We start from the raw sequence: 27192 nt of genomic DNA on the forward strand, positions 1-27192 counted from the left end.
CAACTAGTACAAATAGAGCACGGCTATTGAGCCATTATATTCATCTATACTTCAACAAAGAACTCTTTTCAAAGTATCTTCACAAAGATGAGTTACCCATACTACTCTCCTCCGCCACCATCTACGCCACCTCCTCCACCACCACCACCACCAGATTACTACCCTGGCTATTTTCAGCCACCTCCACCTCCACCAACTTATGCACCACCACCTCAATATGGTCCAACTCCCCTAACTGATCCAACCCAATATTGGACACCACCCACCACTCCAGCTCCATCACCAACACCAGCCCCTTATAGTAAAACCCCACCAATTTATGTGCCTCCTCCTCCTCCTCCAAATGCTTTCCCACCATCATTGTCACCTCCATCTGGGGGTCACAACACAGCTTTAATAGCTGTTGGTGTCTCTCTAGGCGGTGCTTTCTTCCTTGCATTCCTTTTAGTCGGTCTCTTCTGCTTAGCCAAGAAAAAGAAGCAGAGGCCAGTTATGGTTCCTGCACCAGTTTGTATTGAGGAAGAAGAACGAGTCCATGAAACAATAGCAACCGGTCCATATGGCGAGCAAACAGTGACAATAGAAGATGATGTCCGAATTCATGAAGCTGTGGGTACTAGTAGTGGTATTGGTTTGCATGGAGGAGGACCTCCGTCTGAACCAGAGGTACCTGGGGCTCACACTTATCCTCCACCGCCACCAGGACCGTACCAACATTACTAAATAAGCAGAAATCATCATCATCATAATCAGTCATATGCATTATAATCCTTTTGCTTGTGTGAGGTGCATTCACTTTTATTTTATAACAATACTATGGGTACATCCATTTTTCATACTAAATTTTATAATTTATTGACTTATACGACTGTGAGTGATCGAGCAAAAATTGTTAGTTTATAAAAACATAAGTGGCTAGAAAATATCTATTGTACTCACAATCGCATATATCAATATGTTATAAATTTGAGTATGGAATTAAATATGTGTTAGAATTATTCTTTTATCTTGTGTTGGTTTGTAGCCCTGTACTAGGCTCGACTGTTTATTTATTTTTATGTGGAGTGGATGAAAAAATAAAGAATGGAGCAGTGGAAATGATGTTCTGCTTAGTGATTGGCCTAGCGGCTAGCAGAAAGGGCATAATGTTGCTATCAAGTATCAACAGTGAATATAAAATTTGAAGGTTGTTAGCCAGTATTATTTTGTGATATAATTGTAATTATAATCATTTTCTCAAGAGCATGATTTTTTTTTCATACGCTATTAATGCTTTATTATTGGCTCCTTTATTAATTTATGGAAAATTCTAAAGCTACTGTAGTTATACTATATAATAATAAATAAATAAATAAAAATTTTAATTACTTTTTGTTGTTGTAGTGCAATAATATTAAAAATACTATAAATTTTACTATATTACAAATTAATGTGTCAACTTTTAAACATATAAGAAAGAAAAAAAGTTAAAATTTTATTTATTGTCACTATCAATCTGTAAGTATTTTATAATAAAAATTAATAATTTTTTAAAAAAATTGTGTGTCTAATAATTAACACATTACGCCAAGAACATTACAATTCAGTTCCATAGCACTATCCAATTATAAAAAACAAATAAAGTGTTACAAACCTATATGCTTAAGACAATTCAATGCTTTATGAAAGCATTTATAATAGCGACCCTTTAAATTAAGGTGTGTCCAAAAAAGTAGAGTAATAGTTGTGCATATGGGTGAGAGACCCTATGGCCCTATGCATATCATCATAATTCAGATTATATCATATCAACATGATTCAGATTATATCATATCAACATGTTACTAGGAAAAAAAAAAAGAATCAGGTTATGTCATAATGTTGTCTAAAAAAAAGGGTTATGTGTCACATTAAAAGCTAGAAAGCATTGACGTGGCTCCAAGGTCGTCGTACCGGAGTCCAACGCAGCGTCCGGCGTTCGACACACTGATTCTCCCCTTTTTCTTTTTTTTTTTTTTTTTTTTTTTTTTTTTGATTCACACCGATTCGCGCCGACTCAGCCAAATTTGCACCGATTCGGGCCGATTCTCATGGAAACGGGAACCGATACGGCAGAAACGGCCACCGAAACAGGCCGATTGGGGCCGAAACAGCTGCCAAAACAAGCTGAAATGGGCAGCGGCTGCCATTCTTCTGCTTCATGTGGCCTTGTGAGAGGAAAAAAAAAAATAGAAGAAGAAGAAGGAAGAAGAAGATAAGAAGACACAGAAAAATGGATGGAAGAAGAATAAAGGTATGTAACAAAAGAATATAAATTCAATAGGTGGAAAAGTCAAATATTTAATGTCGGTGGGCTTGGGAATTAGAAAATGAGTAAAAGAACCTTCTTGAAATGTGGTTTTTTGTTTACAATTACCAAAAATATTGATTTTATTAAAAACAAATCATAAATAATTGTTTTTTGATACTAAATTCTACCATTTATTTGAATTTTTTTATATAAAAATATTAAATTCACTATATAAAAATATTTTTAATAATTTTTTAATCGCCGCACCCGCATCCTACTTTTTCAAAAATTGTTGAGTCCCGCACCCGCACCCGAATTCGGAAACGCACTTGTGCTTCATAGATTAAAAGAGAAGACTCTTTCTCTCCCTCCAATCATTCTCTATCAAGAAAAAAATTCAGATTAGTCAGTAAATAAATTTAAAATTTCATCCGTCTTCATCACCTTCTATTCGAAAGAATTTTAAGAGATCCAAATGAACAAGCAAAACCATAAACTTTTGGAATGATTCTGATTATATCATTTATCAGTATAGACCATGAAATCTTCAAGATTTGACTACCTGTTAAGATGAAATGAAGAATTTTATGGCAACATGATTCGGATAGAAACTTTATTTTATTTATAAAAAAAATTATTTAAAAAAAAAAAAAAAAAAAATACCCTAACAAGTAACAACAAATATTCAAGCAACATGAACAAAATCCATACATGCAATCTTCAAGTTAAACAAGAAACCGAAAAAAACCATAAAATGAAAACAAATAAATAAAAATTGATGTGGCACAATCCAAAGCATTCATGGATGGAGGGTTAAAGTGTAGGTACTTTATATGATGTAATATTTTTAAAATGGTAAAAATCCAGGAAAGCATTAGCCATATCTATGTACATCTGTGAATTACTTAGGGTATTGCAATATATTTTCCACTTAAATTTCTAACGCCTTTGTCAAGAACCACATTTTATTTCAGTGCTCCTGAGACATATGGCATTACTAGATTTGCTTTGATACCATTTGTAATAGTCAAAGAAAAGTATTAGCCACATCTAGACTATTGTAATACCCCAAATTGTGTGGTTTTGATTATAGATTATTTGAGTGTGTGGTGTGCGAGTGTGTGCTAATCCCACATCAAATTTTACTAAGTTAATTTTGAGTTTATAAATGATAACACAAGAAGGAGCCCTAATTGCCATTCAACTAGCCCTTTTGGGGTATTAGTATTGATGTATCTAGTACTTTCCTCAAATCGTTATAATTTTAATGATGTATGTACCTCTTACCTCACATATTGTGGGTGTCATTTATTGTGTGAATTTTATGACAAAATCATTCAAATTCATGGAAAGTGTCTCATGTTTTTATTTTTTATACGTAGATTGTTATTTACTATCAAATCAAGACAATAATGGAATTTTTTTTGAAAGGTAGGATTGATCTCAAATTGTTTATTTGACAATAGGGGGCTTTATTACCAATTATCTAACTAAAATCACAAAATCCCAAACGAATTGAATAGAATTCTACAAAACAATGAACAAAAGAAATAAGTTTAAAGACTAACCCACATAATTGAATCTGAATTCAATTTATGTATTTGGAATCAGAGCTAACATATTAGATTAAACTGGATTATGATTAATGTAAATTGACCAATAAAGATGCAAATGACAGAAAATTTTCTTCGGTTTCTATTTATTGAATTACTCTTTTTACCAAAGTCGTAAAAATATCCTATTTTATTTCAACTCATGTCTTTTAAATAAATGAATTGAATTGAATAGTCAATCCAATCCATTCCAATTATAAAAAAATAAATTATGAATTTGAGGTTTAGTTTTTTTTTTTTTTTTTTTAATAAATAGATAGTGGGAAAGGGAGAGTTCAAATTACAAACATGTAACATCACAAATGATGTAATATCACTAGCTATCACTTAAACACTCTAATTCATTTCATCAGATTGACTCAATCAATTGCAATTTCATTCCAAATAGAGTATAAAAAGTTATTGATGGAGTCTAAGAGCATCTCCAACAGAGAAGCTAAACCCAAAATTTTCTCTATAATAGATAATGAAACCAAAAAAAGCACTCCAGTGGATTCTCTAAATCCCGAATTTTTTTTTTTTTGGGGGGGGGGGGGGGCTTATGAACAGTAGCTCATCAAATCTGATGAGCTACTGTACATTAGCAATTAAATTTTTTTGATTAAAAAATCATACAAGCTACTATTATATCAATTCTTTCTCTCTCCACTAGATTTCTTTTTTTCTCTCACTTTCTCTCTCTGTTGCTTCTTAGTGTTCTCACATCATAGAACAAGCAAATATGAAAAAAAAAAAAGAAAAAAAAAAGAACAAGCAAGCCGATCTAACCCAGCCTGGTGGTGGGGCAGCGGACGTGGTAGTGCTGCATCGACTCTGTCCTTTCAGTGACCTCAATCTCCACCGGCTTTGTCCTTTCTTCTCTCTCTCTCTCTTCTCTGATGTCTAGAATGTTCTTGAGGAGAAAAAGAAAATAAAAGAAGGGGGTAGAGATAGGACAGTGGACATGTGGAGGAGAAAAACAAGTAAAAAAAGAAAAAAAATAAATGAATGTATGGATGAAAATGAAATGAAAGAAAGAAAAATAATATAAAGAATAAAAAATCTTAATTGAGAAATTTTACCACAATATTTTCACAATAAATTTTAAGTAACATATTGTTATTAGTTAATATCGACAAGTAAAAAAATAATTTCAATGGTGGGTTCAAATTAGAACTAGTAACAACTTTCCATATAAATTTTGTTGTGAAAGTATTGCGTAAAATGTTGTGGACGTAACACTTCTCATTGAAAAATATAGTTGTTAAAAAAAGAATAAATGATGATAAAAAAAGAATAATGAATGAATGAAGAAATAATATTTAAATGAGATGGAGAAAATGATAGAGAATTTGTTGGAAAGTATATTTGGAAAAGTAGGTAGGTAAAAGCTAAATGTTACTGTTCATTCTCTAAACAGTACAAAAATTTGGTGAATTTGTTGGAAATGCACTAAAGTGAAATACACAAAAAAAAAAAAAAAAAATGATTTATAAGATTTTCATTCTTTAACTCAAAACTTGGAACATATGTCTAACAATAGTAACGGACATTATTTTTGGGCTGAGGTACGCTTTGAATTAATATGGGTAGATTTAGTTATTCGAGTGCACGGAGCAGGAAAAAGTCCAGAATTACAGCTAAGGCCCAATAACACATTAAACTAAAAGTTGTAATCATGGGTTTGGACTTTGGACCAGCACGCTCCCCGGCAATTACGTCTCATTTCTTTTAGAAATTTCAAATGATTAAACAGAACTTTTGAGCAAATTGATGCGAAAACTAAAGTTACATACATGTTCTTATCTTACATATAAAATTTGAATAAACTATTTTTTTTTTTTTCCTTCTAAAGATTGTATAAGATTTTGAATAAGCTAATTTCAATAGATTTTTTTTAAACAATAAGTCAGGATAAGAGGGTTTGAATCAAATTTTCTTTCAGGAGATAACTGGACTTTTGTGATGTATCACTCATAAATATAGATTTGGTGAAAATTAGCAAAATAAGGTAAAAATTAATGGTGAAAATACAAAACACAGAAACAGGGGCGTAGCCAGGATTTTTTACATGGGGGGGCCGATTTTCGACAATGATGATTATCATTGTTGTATGGACAGTCTATATTTTTAGGTTGATATGAACCTTCTTTGAGATAAGCTCATCGGATTCATCTTGTTTGTTGATAGGAAAGTCACATATTTGTTTACGTGATCCTGGATCACGATCTATTTCTTCAGATTGAATTCTTGAACATTTGGAAGGGTGTTCATTAGGCATTGAAGTATCAACATTTATTTCTACAGCCACATTTGTTTCTACAACCATAGGTGTCCTAAATTCTGAATTGCTAACATCTTTTTTCTTAAAGAATGCATCAATTGTTTTTCGTTTGCTCATAATTCTTTAAGCTTTAAGAATATGACTCAAAAATTAACCTGAAAAGAACTTAAAAAATAAACTCTTAATTAGAAATTTTTACTTAATTATATGGATGTTATTCGTACTTAGGAAAAAAACAAAATTTCCACTGTAATTTAAACAATCAACCTATCATCATTCCTATTATTAATTATATGGATGTTATTCATACCTCCCCCATGCCTTCAATCATATATTTCTATAAAAATCTATGAAAAATTAAAGTGCATGTAAATATTTAAGTAAGCGTATATAGTTGAGAAGAAGAAAGAAAAAAAAAACACTAAAAAAATAGATGAAGGTGTAGTGTTGAAGAAAGAAAAGAAAACTGAAAACTCACCCCTGAATGATTTATTTTAAGAAAGCAAGAAGAAAGAAAATAATGGTCAGGTTTTGTTTTTTTTGGGATCGTGAGGACTGAGTTTGAAAGGAAGGCTAAGTTGAGGTTTTGTTTTGTTTGGGGGCTGCTGGTACTAGTGGAGTGGGCAGTGGCGTGTACACAAAAGATAAGAAGAGAATAAAAAGAAGAGAAATGATATGTCTACAATATTTTCACAACATTTTTATAACAAATCCTAAGTGGCAGGTTGTTATTGATTGTTATTGTTGAAGGAAAAAAGTAATCTTAGTGTTAGGTTCAAATTTGAACCAATAACAATTAACCACTTATGATTTGTAAAAATATTGTAAAAATTTTGTAGGCGTAGCACCTCTCTAAAAAGAATAGCAAAAGAAAGGGTTCTGATTTTGAGATTGAGAATGGGTGATAAAATGTTATTTTGTTGGGTAGTACCTTTGGGTATTTAAATATAAGGGGGGTCATGTTTTGTTTTATTAGAAGATAAAAGAGGCCTACAATTGACACTGGAGCATGCTAGGCCTGGGAGTGAATTGAACAGAAATGGGAGGGGGAGCCGGATATACATCATTGGGGGGGCCCAATTAAAATTTCTATATAGACTGGTGGACTTTTTTTTTCTAACAGAAGATGAATGAGAATTAAAAATTAGGAAGAATGGCTTCATTTGCAGTATATGCTACTGAAATATACTAATGATCCCTTATGATCCAGTGGTCCCTTCATCCCACCATCCTCAGTACTTTGCTCCATTTTTTACAGGTCTTAAAGATTTGGTTATCTGAGTCGTACTTAAGAAATGTATTCATTCCACTTTAATTTAAGGCATTGAAAGGTTAAAACAATTAGCACTCTCTTTATCTTGTCTCTATAACTTTTAATTGCCTGGGTATTGGCAATGAACAATAAACAAAGTCAAGAAGGGAACTAAATGCAGATTAAGGTTTGATACAAAGAAAAGCAGATGATAATAATACAAAATTTACCATGCTTCTAAAACAAGCAAAATTGCACCATAGCAAATAAATTGTTATTTAACCACATAATATTGAGAAAAAAAAAATTCTAATTGCAATATTTTGGACAATCTAGATCTTAAGACTCAGGAAAAATAAATATGCATCAGCAATTTGAAAGTTCTTTGAGGTCAAGAGAACAGAATGCATAATCCATATAGGAAAATCTGTTTCCACTATATTTTTTTGCAGTTGTAACTTTCCTCCACATTAAGCCAATAAGCCTTATTTATACTTTTTACCGAAGTCCTAAAAATAGCATATTTTATTCACACATTTATTGTTAAGAGTCTTGTAACTTAATTGATTCTGTTGCTATCAACAGAAACATACTTCAAAATTTCAAATCCCCCCTTAACTATCGAATTGTCCCAAGAAAAAAAAATCATACATTCAAAAAATTCTATTTCAATTTGTGTCTTTTAAACAAATGAATTGAATTGAATTGAAAAGCCAATTCAATCCATTCCAATTAACAAATTAAATTCTGATTTTTAGTTTTAATTTTAATTTTAAATCCTTTTTTTATTGATAGGTTGTGGGAGAGTGTGAGATGAGATTTAAACCACAAACATTTAACACCACAAAGGATGCATTTCGACTAAGCCATTACTTAAACTCCAAAATTCATTTCATCATATTGATTCAATCAATTGCAATTTAGTTCCAAGTAGAATACAAAAAAATGATCAATGGAGTATAAAGCAAAACACAAAAACTTATTTATCTAGAATATGACTACCAAAAACCCGATGTAGTTAGTCGAGTGGGCTGGACAACAGAAAGTCCAACATTACAGTAAAGGCCCAATAACTTATTAGACTTAATGATGTAATCATGGGCTTAGACCAGCACACTAGCCTGCAAAGCGTATCGCATGACTCTACAGTCAAAATTGCACCAATCTGATCAAATTCGAGTTAGGCCCATTTGTTTTGCAAAATGAAATTACTTCTCATTTCATCTAGAAAGTTCAAATGATTAAGATAATCTTTGCAGAACTTTTGAGCAAACTAATGGAAAAACTAAATTTACACATATGTTCTTATCTAACAACACTCCTGCGTATTTTACATATAAATTTGAATAACCTAAGTTTTTCCTCATTGACATTGTTTAAGATTTTACTTTGGATATATAGCTTCTTCTTCCTCTTTCTTTTTATTTTTATTTTTTTTAATACAAAAAATTAGAATAGGAGGATTTGAATCAAATTATTTGTCTTCCTCTTCTTCTTCTTCTCATAATTCTCATCTAATAATAAATTATGTTTAAAGGAAATAAGAGTCTTATTTTATACTTTTCTCAAAAAGTTAGATAAATTATTCTCAAATAGATACAAAGAAAATTTTTGTTCTGTTAACATTTACTTTTGTCTTCACTCAATCACTCTTGACCTGTCTCACATGCTCGATCCTCACTCAACAAATAACAAATTAAAAGCACTTCAGATTCAACAACTAATTGTTATTTTCAAGGTTTTAGATTAAATTGGCTTGTTGTTGGGCTTTTTTTTAAATGCCAAGATATTGGTAAGAGGATTATATTTAAGGTTATTTTAGTTGTGCTTAGGAAAACAAATACATGATCATAGTGTTCAAAATTTTATTTTAGAGGGTCAAAAGAAATAAATTTTTTGTAATATAATATTATATATATATATATATATATATATATTTATATATATATATTTGGCCAAGTTAGGGGATTCATTTGAATCCCCTAGGCTATGGCTAGCGCCACCCATGCCTACATTATGCTTTGCACGGTTTGACATATAGAACAACAATGAATTTTGAACATAATTAGATTTGTTTAGGAATTATGAATCATGTGAACTATTTACCTATATTATAACATGCCACCAATTAATTAATTTACAAATTTAGAAGAATAATACTTTATTCACGGTGATGTGATCTTTTGTTCTTATTTGTTAAATAAGTGATTGTGTTCTAATTCTTAACCAAATTATTTGACTCATGAAAATTAAGGCTATTTCAATTCTCTTTTTGTTTCAAATCTACATGAAGCTACAAGAAAGTTGATTTGAAATACATTATATGGCAAGTCATTGCATCTTCTACATTTATTTATATGGTCTTTTTTCAAGTTTCAATTCTCTTTGATTGATATGGATTGAAATTGGTTTAAATAGAACAAAGCCTTAAAGTTGAGTTTTTATTATATTTGTTTCATTGTTTGGCTACTGAGAAAAAGTAAGGCAAAGAAGAGAAATAGACTGTTTTGTTTGTTTTTGTTTCTCTTTGTTCTGTTTTGAATTGAGGTCATTGTTGTTTCATATGTGATTTTGTTAGAATTGGGATTTTGAACTCAAATATTACCTTTCCCCAACTTTATATAGAATAATCTATATATATATATATATATAAAACCAAAGCTTTTGAAACTCCCACAATTTTCCACGTCAACACAATATTTAAAAAAAAACATAAATAAAAAAAAAAAACTTTTATGGAACCAAAAAAAAAAAACACAAAAAAAATCTTTTCCAAAACCCGAAAAATACAAAACCAGCCTTCTTCTTCCTCAAAACACAGACCCCTGCCGTTCCTATCTCTTCTCTATTTCTCTACCCTCTTCTTCCCCAAAACCCAACACTGAAAATCAATCTTGCCAAGAAGCCATCCCCACACTGTCAAGTCCAAAATAGAAAGAAGGCATCACTGATCTCCACCTTTGAGCACTGACGACATCTTGAGACTTTACCATCGGACCAGATTCTCTCTGCAAACATTACCGGTAAGTTTTTTATTTTGTTCTATAATTTAGGGTTTCATTTTTGGTTCTTTGGCTCTTCCATTCTCTCTACCTCTCTCAATTCTCAAACCCCTAAACTATAGTCCACGGGCGCTAGCCTCCCACTCCTTTAATGGCAGAAAGTTTTTGATTTTGAGACTTTTTTATTTATTTATTTATTATTTTATTCTATAATTTGGGTTGTTAAATATGATTTAGGGTTTCGTTTTTGGTTGTTAAATATGATTTAGGGTTTCGTTTAGGAGTGTTTCTTTTGAATGATTAGCTTAGATTGATGGGTTTGGAGCCCATAGTGGGTTTTATTAATTTCAGTTATATGTTCAGGGGTTACTTAGTGGAAAAGTGATTATTTTTAAAGTATGAAAGTAACCACTGTGTTGGATTTGATTGTCTGAATGGCTTATATGGGTTTGATTCATTGGATTGATAACATACTAGGGTCAATTTTAGTTTTATGTTTTATGATAAGATTTATTTGATTCTAATACAAAACATTCACTACCAATACTAAAAGCCTTATTAAGATCCCTTTTTAAAACACAAATTTGATCATGAAATAGCTTAGGCCCTATCTGCTTCCTAATATTAACTCTTGTGCTTTATTATAAATTTCCCTTCTGGCCTCAATGCAATAATATGGTTGGGTTTTAGATATTCAGGCTCCAACACACTGTGTCTGGATTCAGTTCTCTCCTATCATATAGTTTTAAAGAATCATATTTGGTTAGTGTAAAACATCCATGATTATTAGTTTTATGGAGGGACAGTGCTCTGTCATTATTCAGTGAGGCCCTTCATTAATTGGTTTTATTTGATTTTTTTCCCCTAACAGGACACAGTCTTTGATCCATATTCCCTCACTTGTGGCCATATATTTTGCTACATGTGTGCTTGCTCATCTGCATCAGTGTCAATTGTTGATAAGTTAAAGTCAGCAGAGCCTAAAGGAAAATGCCCTCTGTGCCGAGAGGTAAGTTAATATCTTTATAGCCTTTGCTTCTTGGTTCATTCAAGTGACAAAATGGTGGGGTTGGATTGGGGTAGGTCCTAAATTCAAGCTTTGCAAACCAAAGTATCTTTCTATTGTTGGACTCAGATAGGTCTTTCTTTTATTGGACTCAAATAATACCATATTCTCTCTGATTCATCAATTTAGAACCAAAAAAGAAAAAAAAAATAGAGAAAAAATAATGGATTTGTCGTAATTTGAGCTATTTTATGTTTTAGAGACTATATATGTCTTTACTTCGAACATAGTGAAATAATGGATTTGATAAACAATTCAAGGCTTGCTTCCAACAATTTTATTTTTTGATTGTAAATCATTAGAAAGCAAAATAAATGTGTTTCATTTATTTTCTCTGTGTATTTTATTCACATATTTCAATTAGGTAATCAAAAGTAATTTGGCTGGTAAAAAGTATTGTTCTTTATTGCCAAATGTTTGTTTGAATTGGAAGCCTTACAGAACAATTTTCATGAACAAGGAACCCTCGTTTGTTTGGTATATTTTATGTTTAGTTGGCCTTTGGTGTTACTATTAGTTACATATGGCTTGGTCTTAATGAAAGATTATTTTAAGGCAAAGTAAGTGGGGTTTCTGTATTGCTATTTATCTCTGAGTTGAGGACTTCTTTCATTGTAATTTTGGATGGTTCTTGCTTTATGTTGAACGAAATTTCTTCAATTTGCTGCAAACCTTGATGGGTATTGCTTAATAAAAAGTTATTTGTCTCATATATGTGGTCAACTGCAACTATCATGGCCATTGCTCTTGCACATGGAGGGGTAAGTCCATATGACTTCAATTTTAATTTTTCTTTAAGCTTGAACATTTTTTTATTGACATTGCTTCTTTTTTTGCTATTGTAACATTGTCATTTTGTAGAACTTTTAGAAGTCAACATGAATGATTATCGTTAGGTTTTGAATCAATAGTTCTGAATTTGTTGATGAAATTTCACACCATGAAATTTCTATCCAAAAAACTGTATGTTTTAGTTTTACCTAAGAATGTTATGATATTCTTTTTCATTTCCATCAAATTTGATAATAGTTATCCCTCTCATCGTATCTTGAATCTCTAGGAGAACATATCTCTTTCCAATTTACAATAGATTATAATATACAGGATTTAGAGAATGTATAACAACTCCTTTATTGCAGCTTATGAATTTTAAGGAGAAAGATGGCTTTTCATTTTGATTGGTGATGAACTGGACTAATTATACTACTCATCAACGGCATGGAATCTTTTAGGTTAATTTTTACTTTGGAATATTTATTCTATTTATTCTCCTTTTAACAAAAAGGAATATCACATCGATGTTTCCCCTTTTTTGATTGAGAGAGTTTAGCTTAAGGTTGTCTAACTTTTATTCTTTTGATAGTTAAGGTGAAAAGGGTTGCATTGGTGAGTTTCTTTTGTATTTCTCTTACCTTTCAAAGGGCACAAGACTAAGGATGTATACTTTTATAATGCCTGGTCTACATGAGATGGAGTTTCTACTAATGAACAATTAGATGCTTGTAGTGCACACAAGACTGAGACAGGGCTAATGAATAACATTATGTAATAACATTATAACCTTAGTTCACCAAGTTCAAGGTCCTTAATGATTTTCTTTTAATATGTTATTTATTTATTTATTTATTTAAATGGATGTAGTTTATATAAAGATATGTTAAGCATTCTTGTGTTTGCATGTTGTGCTTCCTTTCTACTGTTTACTAATTGCACCATATATGACTTTACAAATGATACTCCTAAATGTGATTTTTTAAGCAACATTGATGATAACAAGAACAAGGAATAAACAACAAGGATTACCAGGATTTTGCAAACAGACTGAATAATAGAAGGGATTATGTTAAAAAAAATGATAGAGACCTTAAAGTTCATGAAAGAAAGGCTGCAATTGATAATAGATGTAGGATGCCTACCAGTAGTTTGAGGTTGTTAACTAAAGGTACAAATAAGTTATACAAAGTTAGATGTTGTTTTTAACTTTGTACTTGGTTAGAACAAAGCAATTGAATTTCCCATATTGGTATAGTGTTTTAAGAGATTTGAACTTTTATAAATACTCATGTATTATTTAACATTATTAAAAATAAATAAATAACACTATTTTAGAACTTAGTTATTAATTTTCCCGTGCATCGCACGGGTTAGCGACTAGTTTGAAGAATACGGAAAGAATTAAATAGCCTTAGTTGTCAACCAAGGTCATTGTCATGGCATAGATCATTTGCATGGCCCAGATCTGTGCCTCCTAAAAGCATGCTCAAAAAATGATCCCGCATAGTTAGTTTCCTTTGCACTTATGGTAGTGTGTATATATTGCATTTTTAGTTTCCTTTGCACTTATGGTAGTGCATTTATATATTGCACATTTTTATATGAAATTGTTGCTGCTTTGTAAATGGCTCTGATTCAAAAACTGTGTATCACTTCTAGGGGTGACAAAATCAAACCAAATCCATTTGTCAACCCAAATCCATTTGCCCACCAAAACCCACCTAATTATTAATTGGGTTAAATGGGTATTAACCCAATTAAAGCCAATCATGATCCAAGTATCATTTCTACAAATCACCCAACTCTAAAATACCCCAAAACCACTAAAATAACCAAAATACCCCTTAAGCCTAAAAAATGACCAAAATACCCTTAAAACCTAAAAATTACCAAAATAACCCCAAAACCTACAAAATGACCAAAATACCCCCGAAACCCAAAAAATGACTAAAATACCCCCAAAAACTTAAAAATTACCAAAATACCCCTGAAACATAAGAAAATGACCTAAATACCCCTGTAACAAAAAAAAAAACCAAAATACCCCCAAAATCCAAAAAAATGACCAAAAATCCCCCAAAACCTAAAAATCACCAAAATACTCCCAAAAACTAAAAATAAACAAAATACCCCCGAACCCCAAAAAATGACCAAAATACCCTTGAAACCTAAAATTAGCAAAATACCCCCAAAACCCCAAAAATGACCAAAATACCTATAGACACTTGATTTTGCACCCATGATTTAATCAAGGAGAATGACTGGAATGACCATTCATATACTAAAAAAATCACGATTGCATTACATGCATTAACTTGTTCATTGCATATCATAAAAATGATATTGAGATTCTAACGGTCACGATAGTATGCCTAGTTTCCAAATAGGACCGTCGGATCGAAAGATATTGAAGCATGCGTTGTGTTTAGGTAGAGTTGACCATGCATGATTAATTTAAATTAATTCTGATTAGCTAAACAATTAAAATTAATTAAATAATTTTGTGATTGCTTGATAATTAGTGTCTAAAATAGGATTGCTTGCGTGAGATAAAGGGGATAATAGGATAACAAAAAATTATGGATAATTTGAACTTTATCAAGATTTATTTTAGAATATTTATTTAGAAGATAATTGTTGCTGAAAAAAACCTGAATTATCTAGAAAAGGGATAAAAATCTTAGAATGCGAATTGAAAACACGTCTAAGTGTGAGGTCTGGCTCAAGAAAACCTAAAAAAAAAAGTCCAAAACACACCCGAACATGAAAGCGTGATTGGCATCCAAGAGTGCCATTTGGCACTTTTGGAGTGTCGATCGGCACTTTCAAGTGCCGAATGGCACCTATAAGGACTTTGGCCCAACGCTCTTCGGGTGACGATAAAACACAACATTTTTGACTTTTTTGCAGAAGGACACATCCCGATTCACATTCTATTCGTCGTTGCTTATTTTTAAAGCATTCTAGTCTCTATAAATAGAGACTGGATTTCAAAATTTAGGACACTCTTTGACGCTCTAAGGGAGACACTTTCTCACACTCTCAAATTTCTCATATTTCTAATCTCCCTTTTTGATAGTCTCTCTTAAGTTAGGGTTTTAAGATTTCAAAGATAATTGCATAAATTTCTTTGAACCCTAAAATATCCCCTCAAGAAGAAGAGTGCCTCTTGCAAGAGGTTGTTTCTTATTAACCCATTTTTTTTCTTATGTTTCTCTTGTTGTGATGATGCATGTTTTTATATATTTTTTAGTTTAGTTGTTTCAAATATTCATATCATGAATTGTTGATTTATTTTGTTGAAACATGTTCTTGATTCTTTTTATTATTGTTATGATCTATTTCTTAGTTTCAAAAATCTGCATGTTATCACTTCTTTTTCTCAAATAAAAACGGATATGCATCTTCATTAGATGCAGATCTAATTTTTTTCTCAAAATAAAAACAGATCTGCATGTTCATTAGATGCAGATCTGAATTTTTCTTAAATTAAAAACTGAATTTTTCTTAAATCAAAAACGGATCTGCATCTTCATTAGATGCATATTTGAATTTATCTCATATAAAAGACTAATCTGCATCTTCATTAGATGTAGATCTGAATTTTTCTCAAAATCAAAAACAGATATTTATCTTCATTAGATGCAGATCTGAATTTTTTTAAAAATAAAAACTAATTTGTATCTTCCTTAGATACAAATCTAATTTTTTTAACATAACATATTTTGAAATAAAAAAGGGGTCATGAGTGGTTTTGTTTGTTTGTTTAGTGCATGTAGCATAGATTTATTTCATGAATAAAGTCCTCTTCTTAAAAAAAAAATTTCTTAATATTGTTTACACATATAAAAACAGATCTGATTTTTTTAATATACAAATCTGATTTTTTTTTAATATATCACAAAACAGATCTGATTTTTCTTTTATCAAAAAACCACTTTTTTTAATTCTTAAAAACAGATCTGATTTTTCTAAACCCAATTCAATTTTTTTTATCACAACAACAAATCTGAATTTTGTTTAACAAAAAGGAGGATACATTCATAAATAAACTTGTGTGATTTAGATTTTTTTTTTTAATTTTTTTTTTTAATTTTTTTTATGTGTGCAATACATCATTCATGTCATGTATAAATGGGTACATTGGTCACAAGAGTTTAGAAGACTAGACTCTGTCTAGGCAGAATGAGTGTCTAACACCTTCCCATTCCGTAACCTAGCCTCTGAATTAAGTGGCTTTGGATAGGTAGACCTAGGCTTTATCTTTATTTTTATTTTGGATAGATTGTAACTAGGAGAAAAGGCCATGTAATTATTTGGTAGTTTCTAACTAGGACCCAAAGTCATGTAATGCTCAATTTATCAAATATTTATTCTTTTTATTAAATCAATGAAATAGAACAATTCAGTCGTGTATTATATATTTAATTTTTTCTTATTTTTTTTGTATAAAAAATAAGTGGCGACTCCACACCACTTACCAAAAAAAAAAAAAAAGAGGTGTCTTTCAAAGCACCCAAAAATCTCTCTCTCTCTCTCTCTCTCTCTCTCTCTCTCTCTCTCGGAACATTTGTGGTCTCTCACAATACCTCCAAAACCTAAAAATTACCAAAATATTCCCAAAACCCAAAAAAAATGACCAAAATACCTCCAAAACCTAAAAATTACCAAAATACTCCCAAAATCCAAAAAATTACCAAAATACCCCTGAAACCTAAAAAATGGCCAAAATAACCCTGAAGCCTAAAAATTGATTAAAATAACCTAGAAACCTAAAAATGACCAAAATACCCCCTCGAAACCTAAAAAATGACCAAAATAACCTCGAAGCCTAAAAACTTATCAAAATAAGCCCAAAACCTCAAAAATACAAGAAAATTATTTTTTCTTTATATTCCCAAGAACAAGTTTTTGAAAATAGAAAATAAAAACTGTTATCAAACATAACCCTATGATGTTTGCTCTTGACGATTGATTTTTATCATCATGTTAAGACACTAATTGACTTTTGATATAGATAGGAGGATTGATTTCTAAATCTCTTATTTAACCATACAATCTTATGTTTAAATTTAATTGAAAATCTAATGTCTGGTATCTAAATTTCACACTTAACCCTTTTGTTATATACTAGTCAATGTCCAATATTTATTTATTTATTTTTTTGGGCTGGGTAAACACGATAATTACTCCCCTATTTTTGTCCTTAATAAAGTAAGCTTAGAAGTACTCATTTGAAAAATAAGAAGCATCTATTTCGCTAGTCCTCAGGTAACAACTAGATGCACTTATGCAACAATGCCAACAACCAGTGAAGGAGAAAAACTGTCTACATCTCACGTTTAGGTTTGTTCTTCCCTGGTCTGAACTCTTAAGCTATGGCTGCGGAGCAGCGGAGGTGAGAGGTCAATATTATAGTAGAACAGTGGGCCAAATGAAAGTGAGAGCCATCAAAATAAAATATATAGTAGATTAATTAAATATAAATATATTTTTTATCCAAAAATCCGACCAAAATAAATATAAATTGAGAAAGGGATATATTTGACACATCAATACACCGTTTAAATAAAATATTAAAGAAAGATAGATATTGGCATGGAATGTCATTTTCCATCTCTATCCCATTGGAAGGAATTGGTTTTAAAATGTTAGATATGCTCTGAAATCTAGTACAGTTTACTATGGATTTACCAATTTCACAAATTAGGCTCAAGTAGTTAATTAACCAGATTCAATAATATAGATAAACAATCACACAAGAGATGATGAATTGTTTATGAAGTGAAAACTCAGTTAAAAAAGAATAATGATAACACTTCAAAGCTTAGCCCAGTTTTGTCAACTCTACTAGGAATAGGTTGCATTACAATCAAGACTTACAAGACCTCTAATATACTGTATGTAACATGACTTGTATCTAAGCTCCCAGTTTATTACTGCAACAACTTTCTCAAGCTTTGTCTTCATAGTTATTTTGAGCAGATCGAAATTCTGTCCTCTTTGAGCAATCTCTAACCTGGACTCGGCCTTTTTATCATGGCGGGTTGCCAACATTTAATATTTTGGACCTAACCAACTAAAACTTAAAATACATGAGAATTTGTGATGGAATTAGCCAACATTAAAAACCCTAACAAAAGTTCTAAAACAAGCAAGGAACTAATCAAAAATTTTAAAACATAAATAAATGGTGGCTAGAAAATCTTTGAGTTTCTTCTGTTTATAAATTATGAATGTAAAAAATAAAACTGGAATTGTTTGGGAGACAAAGTTTAGTTACAAAATTGATTGTAACCTTAGGCTACAACCTTACTCAATAAAATAAAAATTGCTACATATTTTGAAAATTTAAATGTGAAATTGCATGTTCTTTACACTCTTAATACACATGTCAAATTTTATGTCAATTATATATTATTTATTATATGATCTATAAATTTATATTTATGCATAATTTTAAACTACAAAAACTTGCAATTTAAACAATTTATCGATGACATAACTATTGATCTTTAATTTCTAAATATTTTGTAAGTATGGAGGATATAAAAAGAAGATATAATCTAATGATGGATTTGTCAAAATTCGCCTCCAATAAAATATATATTAAGTAAGGTCAACTAATTTTGTAACTAAAATTTGTTCTTATTTGGGTACCACATAAAATGCATGACAATTGCAATTTGAAAAGGGGGAAATGAAAATTTTCTTTTTTTGGTTAAACATTAAACTTAATTACTTCAAGTTTATAAGAAAAACTCAATTTATAAATCTAATATATAAATGATTTTTTTATTGTAAGTATAAATACATAAAACAACATCATAAAAATCTCACATCCTAAGGGCCCGTTTGGTTATAGAGTTCAAAAATTATTGTTTAAAAAGATGTGAAAATTGTAGTTTAAAAAGTGTTATTGAAATACATGTTTTTAGTGTTTATAAAACAAAAAAATATGTTTGGTATCATGGTTTAAATAACATGTTTCAGTGTTCAAAAACATGAAATATGTGTTTGGTATGTGTGTGTTAGATGGTAAAAAAAAGTTGAACAAAGTACAAAATAAATATTTTTTAAATCAGCAAAGTACAAAAAAAATATAAAATATTGTTTAAATGCTGCCGGGTTGTGTCTGTGTGGGTGAAAAAGCTGACTGGTACTGTTCAACTTAATTACAAAAATGCCACTCAACAATAGTTTTTGTTGTTCAAAATCAGTCCCAAGCTGATTTCAAAAACTATTGTTTTAAACATATGTTTTGAGCAATATTTTTTAAACAATACTTTTTGAAATCAATGACCAAACATATTTTTTTTGTTTTTGAACAATATTGTTTAGTGTTTAAACACTAAACAATATGTTTTGAAATCAATGACCAAACACCCTCTAACAATACTTTTTTTTTTTTTTTGATTGGAAACAATACTTTATAATTACTCATCATTTAGTACTAGGGGGTATTATTTATGATCAATGGTAGATGATTGGATTAAAGGGGACAAGAAATTCTATACTGAATTTGTCACTTCAAAGGCGGCTAGGAATGGTCAAATGACGAGTGGATGTATTCAAGTGGGTTATTTGAAAATTACGCGACAGTGACACACTAAAATGTAATCTTGAGGATAACAGTAAGACATCTTACGAATTAGTCTCCACATACGACATGTGCCCTTTGTTAATAGAAAACGCAAATTACACACCAACGTACACACAAAACACTACTGGGAAAAAAATGAACTAAAATTTGAAATAATAGTTGGAAATTTTTATTTTATTTTTGGTAGAAAAGAATCTACCTTACTAAGTAGAAATTAGTTTGTTACAGGCATCTCCCTCTACATCCAAAGTTATCAAAAACAGTAAAAACACAAGTTAAAGAGGGACCGATCGAGCATAGCAAGGGCATCAAAAACTTTGTTCACTATTTGCAGCAAAGTTATGAAGAAATTAAAGTGCACTAATTAAGGATGGATATATAGAGCATCTCCACCACAACATATATGAAAATTAAGAGGTAAATTTTACTTAATTAGGTTGGAACTTGGAATTTGATTCATGAAGAGAAACTTTGTAATTGAAATGGTACCGTGGTACTTTAAAACAAAAGATTAAAAAAAAAAAAAAAATTGACTATCACTATCAGATGCAGTTAAAGTCTCCCCCATTTTATATCTTCTAAATTGACTAGTGAATTTATCTACCAAGTAGTTTCACTTTCTCATACACGAAACTTAATTATTATTTTTAATTAGGTCTTATTATTTAATTAGTGAATTTATATATATATTTTAAAAAACATATGCTAATTACTAGAGAGTGCACTAAGGATATATAGATAGAGCATATCTCCAACACAATTAGATTAGAGTTGCATATCTCCACCACAACATGAAAATTAAAAGGTAAATTTACTTATATTGGAATTTGATTCATGAAGGGAAACATTTTAATTGAAATGGTGCCGTGGTGGTTTAAAACAAAATATTGAAAAAAGAAAAGAAAAAAGATTTGACTCTTACTAGATGTTAAAGTCTCACCGTATTATCTTCTAAAATTGACTAGTGAATTTCATCTACCAAGTAGATTCTCATACACGCAACTTAGGTCTCTCTTTTTTTTTTTTTTTTTTTGGAGAAAATAACTTAGGTCTTATTTAATTCGTGAATATATAAAAAGATATGCTAATTAATTACTAGAAATGTGGTCCACAAGCTCCATGTTGTCTTATAAAATGATGTCCTATATTTATATTATCGATTCTTTAAAATATATATATACACACTATACTTTCCTTATTAGTAATATAATGTTTTGCAATAAGTAGCAGACGTACGACAAGCATCACGTTTAGGTTTGCTTGATGTTTAATTAATAGGGAAGTTAAAAAAAGAAAAAAGAGAATATATATCTTTACAGCTTATATTATACTTGTCGTGGGACCAACCACAGAAATTGCCTCGATGCCGCCCTAATATCATACAAAATTAGCATTGACTTCAACATTGTAATAATGATTTGTTAGGTAATATAAATTTTAGATACAATGTTTTTAACTTTTAACTGTTGTTCTCTAAGGACCCAAATAAATTTAATCATGGAACTGTATTAATCAAAGCAATATTTATTTTCATAAATAATTAAATTTAACCTTGTAGTTTATTGGTCATTGTTTTATTTTTTTATTTTTTTTTTAAGTTTTAACTTATGACATCCGTTTCGAATGATTCTACTTTTTATCATAACATTAAAATTGTTAATCGATTTTTTGTGTAAGTAAATATTGCATCCCAGATTTTTTATTCAACCATTAAGGACTTTTTTCAATCATCGAGATACTTACGGTACGGTACAACACCTAAAAAAATTAATTACGTATAAGTTTTAATGATTGTATTTTACTTTTTTGGACGAATTTGACATCACTTTAATCGACTTTTTTGCCTAAAATTTCATGGATTATGGCTCTGCCATATGACACTCAAAACTGTCATGTTCCACAGTGAGAATCAAGCAACAAAACTTGACAAACTAGGGCTATGACTAGTCCAAGGAGTGGGATACATCCTAGTCCTATAGATGTAATGTTGATTGCTTACCAAATGGATAAGGCCAGGTGTGTTATCCTTGCCTTGTTTAAGCTTCAAGCACAGTATCTTTTTTGTTTTTGCACTGTGAGGCACATAAAATATAGTTTGAGGTTTGTCTATTCTGGACCACAAAGTCACAAACCAGCTTGAATTAATGAACCTACTATGGATTTTAGCCAATTTGTCAGAATCATTTTTCCATGTTTATCAGCATTAATTCTTGAAGCTCTAAGAACTCTATTTTTAGTGATTTTACTAGTTACTTAGTTGGGATTAACAAATCCAATTCGTAATTTTTTTTGTTACATTTAAATATATTTATCTTGAGGAGAATGAAATCCAAACAAGATGACTATAAAAGCTATATATGTTTACATTTCCTGGTTGAAGAATTTCTGAATTCAGGTTGTACGTTCAGCCAATAATTGAAGCCATGTGATCATACCTAAAAAAAAACTAGCAGCTTGCATTTGTTTTATATGTCATGCTAGTCTGTAATATGGTACCTTTTGGTTGAAATAGTTTCCATTCATCCAATTATAAAGTAAAGGAAATAAATAAATTAAGGAATAGTTCACCTAATCAAAAATTTAATGAATAAAAGTCATCGAGGGAGGATAGACCACGAAACTCAAAGCACGTGGGCTAACTAAGATGTGCTTAGCGTTCTTATTCGGTGGCGTCAGAGCAAGACAATCCGTTAAATTGTTAATTATATTAATGATAGTTTTTTTCTTCCAGAAAATATAGGAAGATATATGATAGTATGCAGTTGATAATCACTTAAAAAAAAAAAAAAAAAAAAAAAAAAAAAAAAGCTAAATTGCAAATTATATTTGAGAGAGTTTGGATTTTACATTCTGTAATTTCAAAATTTGGATTTTACCCTAAAATTTAGGGTATATAGATTTTAGTTTTACACCTTGATGTTTTGAAACTTGAATTTTACTCCCCTATATATTAGGGGTGTTTAGATTTTATTATCTAAATGTGTGTTTATTTGGAAGTGAAATACGATGAATGAAAAATTTTGAAGAAAAAATAGGAAGAAAAATTTTTTTGGAGTATGTTTAGTTGGGTGAAGAGAAAGAAAAATAAATAGTAGGGTTCATGTGTTTTTTCCCAGACCCATCAAAAAATTTTCTTCCCAAAATAAAGAGAAAACTGAGTAGGAATATATATATTTTTTTTATTGGCAAAAATGCCCATATACATGTACAGATTGGCTTCTTCAAGTTGCATTTATTATTATGTTTTTTCTTCTCTAACGTTGCCTTTTTCTTTTTTTTTGTTGTGGGGGGGGGGGGGGGGGGGGGGTGCCTACGCTACTTTTTTTCTTTTTTTTTCTTCTACTTCTTTTGATTTTCTAGGCCTGGGCATCATTTTTTTCCCCCCCTTCTGGGTAGTAACGTTGCCCTTCTTTTTTCTTTTTCTTTTGATTTTCTAGGGTTTGGCGTGATGCTTTTATTTTATTTTATTTTTTATTTTTAACTAGATGTGAATTTTTTTTTTTTAGACATGATTTTTTTAGGTGATTGCTCTTTTTTTTTTTTGTGGTTATTTGTCACTTTTTTTTATTTTAATTGGACATTATTTTTTAATAAGGGTATATGAGTAAATTTATTCAAACTCATTTTTTCCATCCCTCTATTTTTCCACTATCAACCAAACAAATAGGAGAGAAAATAAAATATTTTCTATCCTTTCACTTTAATTTCCACTCTCCTTTTCTATCCTTCTACTTTTCCACTCTTCCAATCAAATGGACCTTAAGGGTCCGTTTGGTTTGAGGAATGGAAAAGTGGGAGAATGGAAAATTGTGGAAGAATGGAAAGGTGGGAAGATAAAAAATATTTAGTTTTCTCCCGTGTGTGTTTGGTTGGAGGGATGGAAAAGTGGGAGAGTGGAAAACTTTTTTGTTTGGTTGAAAAGAAAAGTGAGAAGATAGAAAATGTAGTTAATATAAATTAACTATTATACCCTTGTTACATAATAGGTAAAAAATAGATTTATTTGTACTTATTAAATAATATAAAATTTACCAACAATTATATCTTTCAATGAGAAGTGGTTCGTCCACAACATTTTTTGCAATACTTTCACAACAAAATTTATGTGGAAAGTTGTTACTAGTTCTAATTTGAACCCACCACTGAAATGATTTTTTACTCACTAATATTAACTAATAACAATTTGTTACTTAAAATTTATTGTGAAAATATTGTTGTAACATTTCTCAATTTTTTATTATTTATATTATTTCTCCTTTCTCTCATTTCACTTCCTATCTATGTTTTTTTTTTTTTTTTTTTTTCCTCCTCCATACACGTTTGTCCTTATCTCTTTATCTCCCCCTTATTTTCTTTCTTTTTCTCCCTCATTCAAGAAGTGCTCTCATTCTCTCTCTTTTTTTCTCCGGCTTTCGCTCTTTTTTTCTTCTTCTTTTTTTCTTTTCTTCCTCCATTCACGTTTGTCCTTATCTCTTTATCTCCCCCTTCTTTTCTTTCTTTTTCTCCCTCATTCAAGAAGTGCTCTCATTCCGCCTCTCTCTTTTTTTCTCCAGCTCTTCCTCTCTGTTTTTTTTACTTGATTCCAGAACAGCCGTTGTGTTTGTGAAGAGGGTACGTGGGAGAGGGCATTTGTATAATTCCACGGTGAGAGCAGTTTTCTCTCCATAATTTTCCTCCCGATTTGGGAGGATGCAAATTATGGGCTCGGGAGAGAAAATTTTCTCTCAGTTTTCCATCCTTAGCATTTTCCTCAGCATGCCAAACAGTGGAAAACACTATTTTCTACCCTATTTTCCTCCCTTTGTTTTCCATCTCCCTATTATCCCCCAATCAAACACAGTATAAAGTTTGGGGGTGTTGAAATTTTACAAACTGAAATTTTAAAATTTGGGAGTGTAAAATTCAAACACTTTCAAACTTCATGAGGTAAAATCTAAATTTTGAAATGTCAGGATATAAAATTCAAACACCTTTAAATTTCAGAAAATAAAATTCAAATTCTGAAATTTCATGGTGTAAAATTCAAACACTTCAAATTGATGAGCAAGTTGATAATCATTCAATTTAACTCATTATATGCAATCTGGTACGTAATCTTTGAAAAAAAAAAAAAAGTATAAAATTGATAAAACAAAGGATTTTCTGACCCATGATTCGCTATTAGGCTTATGAAAATGTTTATTCAGTTCGATCACGTGATTTTATAATTAAACGTGGGGTGTCCTTACAGGCTACAGCGAGACTAACCCAATAATGCATGGTCCATGGTACAGCACCAAAAGAAATTAAAATGTGTGTTTACACCGAATAAGGACTTCTTTTTTATAAAAAAATAAATAAAAATAAAAATGGTGGGGAACAAAATGAAGGACTTCAAAATAGTGGTGCTATGTCGGCTATCATTGGGTTCGAATTTCATTTAAAATTGTGTTTTTGGGTGATATAAAGTCATTTAATTTTTAATGCAATGACAACTCGACGTAAACTTATAATTAGAGCAAGCCGAAAAAATACCTAAATAAATATTGTACATGTTGGAGCAAACGTTGACTGAAGCAACTAAAGAGTGAATCGAGCTTGAGAGTCCCAACTAGTACAAATAGAGCACGACTATTGAGCCATTCTATTCATCTACACTTCAACAAAGAACTCTTTTCAAAGTATCTTCACAAAAGATGAGTTACCCATACTACTCTCCTCCGCCACCATCTACACCACCTCCTCCACCACCACCACCACCACCACCATCACCGTTGCCATGTAATCCTATCATGGCACCACCACCACCTCACCATCACCACCACCACCACCACCACCATTATGCCCATCCTCCCCCCCCACCACCACCACCACCACACCATCATGTTCATCACAAATCACCACCACCGCCACCACCACCACCACCACACCACTACCCTGGCTATTTTCAGCCACCTCCACCTCCACCAACTCATGCACCACCACCTCATTATGGTCCAACTCCCCCAACTCCAACCCCATCTTGGGCACCACCACCACACAGTCCATACCCAAAACCACCACCAACTCATTATGGTCCAACTCCACCACCTAAAGTTTCACCAGAAACACACCCAACACCACCACCACCTCATAATGGTCCAACTCCCCAACCTCCAACCCCATCTTGGTCACCACCACATTCACATGCACCACCACCTAAACCTGCTTATCCCCCAACCAGCCCAAACCCACCACCAAAACCACCCACCACTCCAGCTCCATCACCAACAACACCAGGTAAGACACCACCATCAAAATCCCCATCATCTCCACCAACACCATCAAAAGGTCCAATACCACCACCATACCCAAGATCACCTCCGACTCCAACTTCATCAACACCACCAACCCCTTATAGTATTGTACCGTCCTCACCAAACTTCCCTGGTAAAACCCCACCAATTTATGTGCCTCCTCCTCCTCCTCCAAATGCTTTTCCACCATCATTGTCACCTCCATCTGGGAATCACAACACAACTATTATAGCTGTTGGTGTCTCTCTAGGCGGTGCTTTCTTCCTTGCATTCCTTTTAGTCGGTCTCTTCTGCTTAGCCAAGAAAAAGAAGCAGAGGCCAGTGATGGTTCCTGCACCAGTTTGTATTGAGGAAGAAGAACGAGTCCATGAAACAATAGCAACCGGTCCATATGGCGAGCAAACTGTGACAATAGAAGATGATGTCCGAATTCATGAAGCTGTGGGTACTAGTAGTGGTATTGGTTTGCATGGAGGAGGACCTCCGTCTGAACCAGAGGTACCTGGGGCTCACACTTATCCTCCACCGCCACCAGGACCGTACCAACATTACTAAATAAGCAGAAATCATCATCATCATCTGTCATATGCATTATAATCCTTTCGCTTGTGTGAGGTGCATTCATTTTTATTTAATAACGATAATACGGATATATCCATTTTTCATACTAAATTTTATAATTTATTGACTTATAGATTGTGAGTGATCGATAAAATATTGTCGGTTTATAAAATCAGAAGTTATTAGAAAATATTTATCGTACTCACAATCGTATATGTCAATATGTTATAAATTTAAGTACGGAATTAAATGTGTCTTAGAATTATTCTTTTATCCTGTGTTGGTTTGTAACCCTGTAGTAGGTTCGACTGTTTATGTATTTTTTATTTTTATGTGGAGTGGATGAAAAAATAAAGAATGGAGCAGTGGAAATGATGTTCTGCGCAGTGATTGGCCTAGCGGCTAGCAGAAAGGGTATAATGTGGCTATCAAGTATCAACAGTGAATATAAAATTTGAAGGTTGTTAGCAAGTATTACTTTATGATATAATTGTAATTATAATCATTTTGTCAA

General features: G+C 31.4%; 1 protein-coding gene and 1 long non-coding RNA gene across 4 annotated transcripts; both read left to right on the forward strand.

Annotated features, from left to right (window-relative positions):
* On the forward strand, positions 1-27192 carry LOC126699440 (protein TRACHEARY ELEMENT DIFFERENTIATION-RELATED 7A-like). Of its 2 annotated transcripts, XM_050397271.1 has the most exons (3): positions 1-130; positions 25573-25671; positions 25735-27192. In XM_050397271.1, the coding sequence occupies exons 1-3, from the start codon at positions 88-90 to the stop codon at positions 26670-26672; spliced, it is 1080 nt and encodes a 359-aa protein (XP_050253228.1). In that variant the 5' UTR covers positions 1-87; the 3' UTR covers positions 26673-27192. The 2 variants fall into 2 exon arrangements, with proteins under 2 accessions (XP_050253228.1, XP_050253227.1); XM_050397270.1 differs by lacking the exon at positions 1-130 and having other exon boundaries at positions 25467-25671.
* Positions 10237-13139, forward strand: LOC126699441 (uncharacterized). Of its 2 annotated transcripts, XR_007646796.1 has the most exons (4): positions 10237-10420; positions 11271-11408; positions 12605-12697; positions 12829-13139. It is a non-coding gene; the product is annotated as an uncharacterized LOC126699441 (long non-coding RNA). The 2 variants fall into 2 exon arrangements; XR_007646795.1 differs by lacking the exon at positions 10237-10420 and having other exon boundaries at positions 10962-11408.

The sequence above is a fragment of the Quercus robur genome, chromosome 9 (genome assembly GCF_932294415.1).
Source record: "Quercus robur chromosome 9, dhQueRobu3.1, whole genome shotgun sequence".
NCBI lineage: Eukaryota > Viridiplantae > Streptophyta > Magnoliopsida > Fagales > Fagaceae > Quercus > Quercus robur.